Source organism: Natrix helvetica (assembly GCF_964273705.1).
Source record: "Natrix helvetica genome assembly, chromosome: 4".
In the NCBI taxonomy this organism is placed as follows: domain Eukaryota; kingdom Metazoa; phylum Chordata; class Lepidosauria; order Squamata; family Natricidae; genus Natrix; species Natrix helvetica.
Genome location: NC_138550.1, coordinates 171,511,953 through 171,524,079, shown reverse-complemented (window position 1 = coordinate 171,524,079; position 12,127 = coordinate 171,511,953). Strand labels below are relative to the sequence as shown.

General features: G+C 49.7%; 1 protein-coding gene across 1 annotated transcript; it reads right to left on the bottom strand.

The window, feature by feature from the left end:
• Positions 1 to 1,741: 1,741 nt before the first annotated feature.
• On the bottom strand, positions 1,742 to 7,409 carry LOC309392228 (fucolectin-like; the record flags this gene model as incomplete). Its single annotated transcript, XM_081953252.1, has 4 exons — positions 1,742 to 1,810; positions 4,342 to 4,483; positions 5,482 to 5,779; positions 7,325 to 7,409. 4 exons carry the CDS (start codon positions 7,407 to 7,409, stop codon positions 1,742 to 1,744), a joined length of 594 nt encoding a protein of 197 aa, XP_081809378.1.
• Between the last annotated feature and the right edge of the window lie 4,718 nt (positions 7,410 to 12,127).

Below are 12,127 nucleotides of genomic sequence, written 5' to 3'. Positions count from 1 at the left end.
ACATCATGGTGACCAAAACTGAATGCAGGATTCCAAGTGTGGCCTTATCAAGGCATTATAAAGTGGTATTAACATTTCATGTGATTTTGATTCTATCCCTCTGTTTATGTAGCCTAGAACTGTGTTGGCTTTTTTGGCAGCTGCTGCACACGGCTGGCTCCTATTTAAATGGTTGTCCACTAGGACTCCAAGATCCCTCTCACAGTTACTACTGTTGAGCAAGGTACCACCTATACTGTACCTGTGCATTTTGTTTTTCTTGCCTAAATGTAGAACCTGACTCTTTGCACCATTGAATTTCATTTTATTAGATAGTGCCCAATGTTCAAGTTTGTCAAGATCCTTCTGTATCTTAAGCCTATCTTCTGGAGTGTTGGCTATTCCTGCCAGCTTGGTGTCATCTGCAAATTTGATGAGTTCCCCATTTATTCCCTCATCCAAATCATTGATGAAGATGTTGAAGAGTACTGGGCCTAAAACAGAGCCTTGGGGTACTCCACTGCATACTTCCCTCCATGTAGATGCAGTTCCATTGAGGACTACACGTTGAGTGCGGTTGGTCAGCCAGTTACGGATCCATCTGGTGGTGATGCTGTCTAACCCACATTCTTACACTATTGGAATTCAGATTTTTCCATTAAAATCTCTATCAGTATTATGTACATTTCCAGCGACCATGATTCAAAATGATGTGGAGACTCTGGAAAGAGGGCAGAGAAGAGCAACAAAGAGGATTAGGAGGCTGGAGGCTAAAACAGATGAAGAATGGTTGCAGAAACTGGGTTTGTCTAGAACAGAAATCTTCAAACTTGGCAATTTTAAGAGTTGTGGACTTCAACTCCCAGAATTCTCCAGCCAGCCTAGTTAGGCTAAACTATTCTCCAAAGCACCTGAATTTATTTATTTATTTATTTATTTAAACTTATTAGTCGCTCCCTCTCCCCACAGGGACTCGGGGCGATGTACACAAGCAACAGTCAACAGGCAGGACAAGAAGCAATGGATGGAAACTAATCAAGGAGAGAAGCAACCCAGAACTAAGGAAAAATTTCCTGACAGTGAGAACAATCGACGAGTGGAACAACTTGCCTCTAGAAATTGTAAATGCTCGAACACTGGAAGATTTTAAGAAGAGATTGGACAACCATTTGTCTGAAGTGGTGAAGGGTTTCTGGCCTGAGCAGGGGGCTGGACTAGAAGACCTCCAAGGTCCCTTCCAACTCTGTTATTCTATGTTTTACTTTGGAGTGAAGGTAGTAGACTCAGGAGAAGAATGGGGAAAAGTCTTTCTCCCTGTCTTCCACAACCGTAATTCAGTTTTCTCCATGAAAACATAATGTGGAAGTTGAAGGACCCATTAAAAGTTGCAAATGAAGGACAGGGAAGAAACCGAGTACTATCGAATCTGGAATAGATGGTATTCCTGGCTTGAGAGTAAACTTAAAACTTAGGGTATAAAATGTTAAAGTATAATATATAGAATGTAAAAGGTATAGGAAATAGATGATATTGACTTGCTGCTATTATAACCTAAATAAGGATATACATAATTTAGGATAGTGAAATAGAGATAGAATTTTTGTAAATAGGATTGTTACGAAAGATATTGTTACCGATATGGAAAAGCTGTTATAAGTGTACATTTGTGTTTTGTGTTTTGTCTTTTAAATGTTGGAAAATTCAATAAATACTATTTTTTTAAAACAAATTGCAAAGTGGGCTAACAATATTTGAAGAAACCTCAATTGTCGTCCGGAGGCCCATCATCCAGGAGAGGGCAAAGCGCCCTCTTGGAGCTCCAGATAAGAGTCTGGGGTAGAGACCCAAAGCTTCAGGGATGGGGAGAAGCACGTGGTCCAAGAGACAGCAGCTCCAGATGTGGGGATTGTGGAAACCCAGCGGCTCAAAGAGATTTCTCCTTTACTGGCTTGCTCTATACCTGCCTGAATCAAAGCTTTGCAGGTTTTGGGATTCTGGTTTCAGAGTTGTTGTTGTTTTTTTAAAAAAAACCTCTAACTAGGATTAAAGATATATTTTCCAAAATCCACGCAGCTCCTTGCTTCTTGAGTTAACCACCTACGTGGTTAACGGGCCCAGTCTGGTTTTTCCAGTATTGTATGTTACGTTGGACACACATAATATTTGTCCTCAGTCAATCAGGAGCAACTCCAAACAAAATGTCTATTAAATCACAACTGGAGCAACGGCTGGCCGCGCTCACCTCAAAATGAAGGGCATAAAACCCAGAACACAAATGCCACCTGTTAAGAGGCCACAGCTGATCCAGCATCTCAAACCACAACCTCAGAGCTGGTTGGAAACCTGGAGAGTTCAGATCCCTTCAGCAGATCTCACCTTCTCCCATTCTCATCATATCTCCTCCCCCACACCCAACCGTCTTAGGTAGCTTGATTTTATGGTATTGTGTTTATTATAAAGTATTCACTTTTATCTTTTCATGTTGTAAGCCGCCCAGAGTTAATGTGTGGCAAGATGGACAGCTAATAAATTTGAGAGAGAGAGAGGGAGGGAGAGAGAGAAAGAGATATATGAATGATAGATAGATGATAGAGATTGATTGATTGATAGATAATTGATTGATTGATTGATTGATTGATTGATTGATTGATTGATGAGAGAGAGAGAGAGAGAGAGAGGGAGGGAGGGAGATGAATGATAGATAGATTGATAGATGATAGATTGAAAGATAAAGAAAGAGAGAGAGAGAGAAAGAGAGAGAGAGAGAGAGAGAGAAAGGGAAGGAGGGAGGGAGGGAGGGAGTAGGAAGGAGAAATGGCACACCAGCCCTGTATTAGACATAACAAGGCTGGCCTGGTAATAAAATCTTTCCATTGGGTGGCAACCTTGATTCCTCATGTGGAACTAGAAAGATTCACAAAAGGTTGCCAACCTTTGAAACAGTCCGTGTGCTTGGAATGCCGAGTGGCCTGTTCCCAAAAAAGTAGCCGCCCCAAAGAGGGCTTGTGTTCAAAGCCAGCCCTGCCCCCCTCCCCCCAGGGACTAGTTGTCAGGAAGACCAAGGTGAGCCAGCCCTGTGCTGCAGCTGCCAAGAAAGCCAACACAATCCTAGGCTGCATCAACAGAGGGAGAGACTGAGGATCTAGCTAAGGCCACGCTTGGAATCCTGCATCCAGTTTGGATTGCCACCAAATTGGAAAAAAGATGCAGAGACTCTAGAAAGAGTGCAGAGAAGAGCAACAAAGCGGATTAGGGGACTGGAAGCTAAAACCTATGAAGAACGGTTGCAGGAACTGGGTATGTCTAGTCTGATGAAGAGAAGGACCAGGGGAGACATGACAGCAGTCTTCCAATATCTCAGGGGCTGCCACAGAGAAGAAAGGACCAACCTATGCTCCAAAGGACCTGAAGGCAGGAGAAGAAGCAACTGATGGAAATGAATCAAGGAGAGAAGCAATGTATCAGTGAGGAAGAGGAGGAGGGAGGGAGGAAGGGAGGAAGGAAAAGAAAGGGCAACTTGATCCTGAGAATGAGGAAAGTGTGAGAAAGAAACTCAGAAATAATCTGATTTTGCTGTGTATCAGATGGAATAAAAACCCTGACTTGCTTTGAGATTCTCTTATGACCCCCCTAGAAAAATGAAGCAGCGTTGCTGGACTTCCTCGTGCCTCTTCCCTCCCTCAAGGGCCAACCTGATGGCTGCATCTGAGGTGGGACATTGCCCCCCTCCCTCCCTCCTTCAGCCCCAAGAAACCTTCATCCTGGCAGAGAGAACAATTCCAGAGCCCACAGGCCAATACAATACAATACAATACAATAGCAGAGTTGGAAGGGACCTTGGAGGTCTTCTAGTTCAACCCCCTGCCTAGGCAGGAAACTCTATACCGTTTCAGACAAATGCCCAGTTCCTGCAACCGTTCTTCATATGTTTTAGTCTCCAGTCCCCTAATCATCTTTGTTGCTCTTCTCTGCACTCTTTCTAGAGTCTCCACATCTTTTTTACATCGTGGCGACCAGAACTGAATGCAGTATTCCAAGTGTGGCCTTACCAAGGCATTATAAAATGGTATTAACCCTTCACGTGATCTTGATTCTATCCCTCTGTTGATGCAGCCTAGAACTGTGTTGGCTTTTTTGGCAGCTTCTGCACACGGCTGGCTCCTATTTAAATGGTTGTCCACTAGGACTCCAAGATCCCTTTCACAGTTACTACTACTGAGCAAGTTGCCACCAAGAAAGCTGGCTTCTCAAACCTTCCCTGCCGACGGAGGAAGGAAACAGGAGGGCGTTCCTTGAATAGGGAGTTTTATTAGGGAGCCATTCCAGTCCCCGTCTCCATGGTCTCTAGCACCCTTCCCCCACTCTGGAGCCATAGACCTCCAGCTCGCAGAGGGTCAGGAACTCTGCTCGGCCAGGGATGACCACCGTCACGTAGCGTCCTCGCCGTCCGTCGCAGCAGACGATGCTGAGGGAGCCAGCACTGCCGTTGGAGATGGACCCACAGCTGCAGAGGAAGAAAGTCAACTGACTTGGGGTTAAAGACTCCCATACAGGCAGCACCTGCAGCATAAAGGCTGGCATGTCATCCACGCGGGCATGGCTGCCAGTTCACCTTTCGGGCGCCCTCCGGGCCCCTTGCAAAGAAAGCAGCTGCCTCTCGGGCCCCTTGCCTTGGGGGGAGGCTCCTTGCCAGCCCTGAAGCTGACCTGACCAGAGCCGTCTTGGAGATTTGGTGCTGCCATACTGGAGCCAAGGGATGGGGGAGGGGGGATTAGAGATTGTGTAGCCAATACAAAATACTCTCTCTTGGGAACCAAGGACGTTTTCACACCCAGCTGGAGGAAGGAGGAGTGAGGTCACCAGGCAACCAGGCGCTGCTTTGACTGGGCCATGTGACTGATTGTTTGGGGTTGAGGGAAAACTTTTGCTTTTAATTACCGATGAAACCCGTGGGAACTTTCAGTCGGCTTTCCCTGGAGCTGTGCCAATAGGGGATGTCTCATAAAGCTCTTCCTTGAGGACTCTTCCTGCCTTGGAGTGTTGCTTGAGGTGGAACTATTACTTGGAACCGACTCTCCTAAAGCTCAAGCTCCAACCGGAGCCGCTATCCAGGGTCCTGAGCCCCAGCTGCTTACCCAGTCTAGCCGGGCAGCAGGACGACTCAGGGAAGATGGAGGAGAAGACCCAAGAGGCCCTAGAAAGTCTACAGGCCCCCTTGGGGAGGCTCAGTGGGTGGCCGATGTGGTGGAAGAGGTCGGGCACCAGGTGGGTGCCCAGCCCAAGTCTGCACCGAATGGCCGTCCACCCAGGAGCTCTACCGAGTGGAGGAAGACTTTGGCTGCCGGGTGCGTTCCAGGCGCCAGTGAGAGAGCGCCCGGTCACCTCGAGGAGGGAGGCAAGAACAGCGATCCTCGAGTGGCGGTTGACGGCCCCACTGGAATCTCCCTGCCTCCGAGTTTTCTTTGCTGTGGGTGCATCCCTCAGAACCCTGATGCTCCTTACATTGGGTTGCACTTGCCGTGGTGGGCCCCACAGTCTCCCACGTGGATCTGGGCCCCCTGGAGCCTCCCCGAACAGCATTCCTGGCGATTCTTCACCACCACGGCTGAGATGGCATAGGAGGCGCCCAGATCCAGGCTCCACCAGGGCTCTTCCTCCGCCAGGGTGTGGCTGCAGGAGCCATGGCGCCAGTCCCCATCGCGGTTGCCGTCTACGGCGCTCCCGGCTCGGCTGTAGACGGTGCCCCACTGCGGGTACGTGGAGGACTGAGTGGCAGGCTGGCCTCTGGCCCAGTTCCTGGCTGAGGGACAAAGGGAGACTGTCAGGGTTCCCAATAGCATCCCAAAGGAAATCAGAGTCCCAGGCAAAGGATTCCTCAAAGTTCCCATTGATTTAAGAGAGCCACGTTGGCCCATCTGGGAAAACCCGAATCTGAAAGCTTCCCCACCCGGTTGAAAGTTCAAGATCTTGCCCCCACATCCACCAGTCCATCCCATGGCCCAATCTCCCCCTGCCACGCTGGCAGTTCCACCCGTCCAGTTCCGGTCAGGTGCAGAGTTGCAGAGACAAAGGATGACCTTGGCTTTCTAGAAAGAATGTTGGCTACATCGCATCTCACTCCGTATAATCCCCCCTCCCATTTTCCCTCAATAGAAAAAGCATAGCAGAAGAATAGAAAATGTGGCAGGCCTGAAGCCCAAAAAAGAACAGATGGCTTGCAGGCCTGACAGAGACATAGGTTGATGTCTTGGCTTGTCCGTCCATTCCTCAGACTGAGAGTGAAGAAGGAGGAGGAGGAGGAGGAGGAGGAGGAGGAGGAGGAGGAGGAGGAGGAAGGGCAGGGGGGAGGGGGGAGGAAAACAGCCAGAAATCCCCTTTCACTTTCATGCCCCAACATTATTGGAACCCCCATGGGTTCTCCCCTTTGTCTCTCAGGCCCTTGGTGGGTCCTAGCTCTTCCCCCAAGTTCTGGTGCAAATGTTCTGGAATGGGAGGGCTGCAGAGGAGAGAAAAGTGAGACCCCAGGAAGGCATTGGAGCAGAGGAAGCTTCCTGGAGAGGTCCTACAGGAGGAAGGTTAAGTCAGCGCAAGAGGAGGAGGCATCCACCATTCTCAAGGGAGGACTCCATGTCCCCAAGACCCAAAGGTGGGGCCACTTGGCAGTGGTTAGCAGGGATGGGCCCTAGAAGAGTAACCCATGGGAGCTACTCAAGGGGGTCCCCCAAATGCAGCCAGCCCCTTTTAAGGTCCAGCTGCACTGCCCTGGTGGCCTCTGCCTGGAGAAAGAAGGCAGGACGGCACTGCGAAGGCCATCCTTCGAGGTAGAGGGAGGTGGGCATGGCTTTGTGGGGGCACCTGTCCCCAGGTAGGGATGGCAAACAATATTAGTCCAGCACAGACGGGAGGCGGGAGGCTGGGTGGTTATCCAATCTCTTCTTGGAAGCCTCCAGTGTTGAAGGACCCACAACATCTGCTGGCAACTTCTGTTCCACTGGTTAATTGTCCTCACTGTCAGGAAGGTTCTCCTTAATTCCAGGTTGCTTCTCTCCTGGATTAGTTTCCATCCGTTGCTTCTTCTCCTGCCTCCCTTCAGGGCCTTTGGAGAATAGGTGGGCCCCTTCCTCTTCTTTGGGGCAGCCCCTCAAATATTGGAAGGCTGCTCTTAAGTCCTTCTTTTCACTAGACTAGAGATGCCATCCTTCTTGATGTCACCCTCCGAAGTTCTTCTAGAGCTTCCAAAAGAAGAACTAGACGTTCTCCAAGCCAAGATGTCTCCTGCCCCAAGCCATCTCCCGCCCGGCCTTTGTGCCAGACCCCACAGCAGAGCCCCCTTCCCCCTTCTTACCCCCTGGAGGAGGCACGCAGCTCAGGCCGCCCCTCAGCCCTTCCAGGAGACCCACAGCCAGCAGCCAGCTCCAGAGCCCAGCCATCCTGTGCGTGAAGAGGGAGGAGAGAGAGGGAGAGAGAGCCGCCCGAAACAGCCGCAGTGGGTCCTGGAAGAGGAAAGCACGTGGGGTGCTGGACAGGGTCCAGAGGGCACCTTGCCCCAGACTTCTGGGTCCCAGCTGGGACTTGGCTGGCTTCAACCTCAGGAGAAAGGCTCCCAGAGATCCTTGGCTCAGCTCCTGGTCAACGATGCAGGAGGAGACCAGGAGGCCCTGCTGGCTCCTCCATCCCACGAGAGTCCCAGCCGTGGGTGACTCCGTTGGGAGCTGCAGGAAGCCGCCTCAGGCGACCTCCAGCCCTACACTCAGGTCAATGTCCTGATCGGCCACTGGACCCTTTTCTTCTGCACTCAGTGACCAGAGCTGGACTCTCAACCGGTCATTTAGTGACCATTTGAAGCTTGAAGTTACAATGTCACTGAAAAAACTGACTTATGACCGTTTTCCACATTTACGACTGTTGCAGTGGTTACGTGATCAAAATTGGGACGCTTGGCAACTGACTCGTACTTATGATGGTTGCAGGGCCCCTGAGTCACATGACCCCCTTTCGCGACCTTCTGCCAAGCAAAGTCGATGGGGAAGCCCAGATTCATTTAACAACCGTGTGACTAATTATTTTTTTTAAATTAAAATGTTTAATGAATTTTACAATTATCACCACCCTTACCCTCCCCTCTTCCCTCCCTCCCTCCCCCCGACCTCCCAGAGCAAAGTTCAGGGTATAATCATTTAACAATCATATGCTAACATAAGCTAACTAATTTTGACATTCAACCATTCTTGTGCTTTAACTCCCCCTTTCTCAAGCTAACTTTGAATAAATTGTAATATTCCTTATGCCTTCATTCATAAGCTAATTGAAGTTTTTTTGTCTGATATTTGTTTTGAATATAATCAATCCATCTTCTCCAGTCCAGCTTGTACTTCTCATCTGAGTGGTCCTTCAAATACGCTGAAATTTTGGGCATCTCTGCTAAGTTTACTACTTGTAACGTCCATTCTTGGATAGTGGGCAACTCTTCCTTCTTCCAGTATTGCGCCACCAACAATCTTGCTGCCGTTGTTAGGTTCAAAATCAAATTAGTCTCTATAACAGTACAATCTGAAACTATGCCTAACAAAAACAACTGGGGCGTGAACTTTATCCTCTTTTTCAAAATATTTTGAATAACCCACCATATTTTTATCCAAAATGCTTTAACTTTTTTACAAGTCCACCAAATATGATAATACGTGGCACCAGCACAGTCACATCTCCAACATTTAGATTGTAGATTCGGATACATACAGGCTAGCCTTTTTGGATCTAAATGCCATCTGTACAGCATCTTGTAGAAATTCTCTCTCAAGTTCTGAGCTTGTGTAAATTTTATATTTCTTGCCCAGATCTCTTCCCATGTTTCCATCATGATTGGTTCTTCAAAATTTTGTGCCCATTTTATCATACAATCTTTAACTAATTCTGTTTCTGAGTCTATTTCTATCAATACATTATACAACCCTTTTACGTGCTTCTGACCCTGGTCCCTGATTTGTTTTATCAAGTTATCCTCATTTTGGATAATACCGGATTTCTGGTCTTTTTTCCATCTAGCCTGTAACTGACCATACTGGAACCAGGTTTGAATTACCCTTTCCTCTCTTAATGCATTCAAAGATTTCAACTGCAGTGCACCTCTATCCATACTAAGGAGTTCTGCATATGTAGTTACATCTTCTTTTTGTTCTATACTTATGTTCTCTATAGCGTGTCTGGGCACCCCCCCACATGGGTATCTTGTCGTTTAGCCTATATTGATATTTTTTCCAAACATGCAGTAAGGCATTCTTTAAAATATGACTTTTAAAGTCTTGTCGGCCTTCTTGTCATATATTAAGCAAGCATGCCAGCCATATACCAAATCATAACCCTCAATATTCAATATTCTATCCTCTGTTAGGTTAATCCAGGGTGTCCAAACTTGGGAACTTTAAGACTTGTGGACTTCAACTCCCAGAATGGCTGGGGAATTCTGAGAGTTGAAGTCCACAAGTCTTAAAGTTCCCAAGTTTGGACACCCCTGGGTTAATCCAATCGCTGATTGTTGTTAAAACTGCTGAACCGTGTGACTAATTTAACAACTGCAGTGATTCATTTTACAAGGATGGCAAGGAAGGCTGTAAAATGGGGCAAAACTCAATTAACTCTCTCACTTACCAACATACCTTTTGGGCTGAATTGTGGTTATAAGTCGAGTGACTGCAATGAAGGGGCTAGTTTCTCAGCCAAGGGCATATCTAGAAGACCTCTAAGGTCCCTTCCCACTCCCTTATTCTCTTCATTCATTGCCTGTAAATTAAGACACACATTTATGGAACTGAGCTGTTCCAGTGATTGTTTTCACTGTCAGGAAATTTGTATCTCTCACACCTGAAGTGGTGGGGGGGGGAAGAAAAAATAAGAGGGGGAAAAGGAAAGAGGGGAAGGAGGAGGAGGAAAGAAAAAAAGAGAAAGAAGAAAATGAGGAAGAGGAGGAGGAGGAGAAGAGGAGGAGGAGGAAGGAAGAAAATGAGGAGGAGGAGGAGAAAAGGAGGAGAGAGGAGGAGGAGGAGGAGGAGAGGAGAGGAGGAAGAAGGAAGAAAATGAGGAGGAAGAGGAGGACGAAGATTTCCACCCCTCGTGGAAATGTGCCCACCGGGCTACCGTGCATTTCATCAGCCGCGGGCCCTGGGTAAGGGTGGTGGGGTGGCGGTAATTATACGGGAGAGTCTGGAACCGAGGGAGTTCACTGTGCCACAGATATCCGGGTGTGAGTCCCTTGGCGTGAAATGGGGCCCAGGGAGGCAGTTGGGCTTGCTGATTGTATACTTGGCTCCTCGCTATGCATCAGCGGCCCTGCCTGAGCTCCTCGAGCTGATCGCAGAGACGGCGGTTGAGACCCCCAAACTTCTGGTTATGGGGGATTTCAATCTGCCGTCGACGGGTGAAGCATCCGAGGTGGCTCAGGAGTTCATGGCTTCCATGACAGCCATGGACCTGACCCAACTAATTCAGGGCCCCACACACGAAGGTGGCCACACGCTGGACCTTGTTTTTGTCTCTGGACAGTGGACGAGTGATCTGGGAATAGGGGATTTGGTTATTACACCCCTGTCATGGTCAGATCACTCATCTCTCCGGTTCGACTTCCCTGGCGCTACCCCCCGCCGCGGGGAGGCGGAACCAGATTGTCCCAGATGGTTCCGCCCCAGGCGCCTGATGGAACCAGATAGGTTCCAGATGGAGCTTGGGCCATTTCCTGTAGACCTGACCTGCTCCCGGATGGAGGACCTGGTAGCCGCATGGAATAGTGCGGCCGCCGGGGCCTTAGACCGGGTTGCGCCTTTGCGGCCTCTCCTGCGGCAACGAACCACCCTGGCTCCTTGGTTTACCGAGGAGCTAAGGGTGATGAAACGCCACAAGAGACGCCTAGAGAGCAGGTGGAGGTCCTCACGCTCCGAATCTGACCAAACACAGATAAGAGCCTATTTACGGACCTACCTTGTGGCACTAAGAGCGGCCAAACGTCGACATTGTGCCGCTCTTATTGCGTCCGCAGACAACCGCCCTGCCGCCCTGTTTCGGGTGACCCGCTCCCTCCTATCACAGAGGCTGCAGGAAGCCCCTTTGCAGGGTAGAGCAGAGGAGTTTGGGGAATATCTGCAGGACAAAATCGCTCAGATCCAGAGTGGATGGGCCCCCTTCAGTGGACCAGGGGAGACGTCAGAAGCAAATCTTGAGGGACCACGCTGGGAGGAGTTTGACTCTGTTGCCCCCGAGGATTTAGACAGGTTACGTGGGCGACTGCGAGCCACTACATGTTTATTGGACCCGTGTCCCTTCTGGCTTGTACTGGCATCCTGGGAGGTTACACGAGGCTGGCTCCTGGGTCTAGTGAACGCTTCATTGGGTGAGGGGTCCTTACCGGCCGCCTTGAAGGAGGCGGTGGTGAGGCCCTTACTCAAGAAGCCTTCCCTGGACCCGGTGGAGCTAGCTAATTATCGTCCCGTCTCCAACCTTCCCTTCTTAGCGAAGGTTGTAGAGAGTGTGGTGGCACAACAGTTCCCACGTCACCTGGAGGAAACTGACTATCTAGACCCGCGCCAGTCCGGTCTCCGGCCCGGTCACAGCATGGAGACGGCCTTGGTCGCGTTGGTGGATGATCTCTGGAGGGCCAGAGATAGGGGTTGTTCCTCTATCCTGGTCCTATTAGACCTCTCAGCGGCTTTTGATACCATCGACCATGGTATCCTATTGCGCCGGCTGGAGGGGGTGGGAGTAGGGGGCACCGTTTTGCGGTGGTTCTGCTCCTACCTCTCCGACCGGACGCAATGTGTGTTGGCAGGGGAGCAGAGGTCGACCCTGAGGCCGCTCACTTGTGGGGTGCCGTAGGGGTCGGTCCTCTCGCCCCTCCTGTTCAACACATATGTGAAGCCGCTAGGTGAGATCCTCCGTGGTTTTGGGGTCGGATACCACCTGTACGCTGATGATATGCAGCTGTACATCTCCACCCCAAACCACCCCAACGAGGCCATCCAAATGATGTCCCGGTGCTTGGAAGCCGTTCGGGTCTGGATGGGGACAACAGACTCAGGCTCAACCCCTCCAAGACGGAGTGGCTGTGGCTACCGGCGCCCCGGTTCAACCAGTGGACTCCATCGCTGGCCATAGGGGGCGAGCA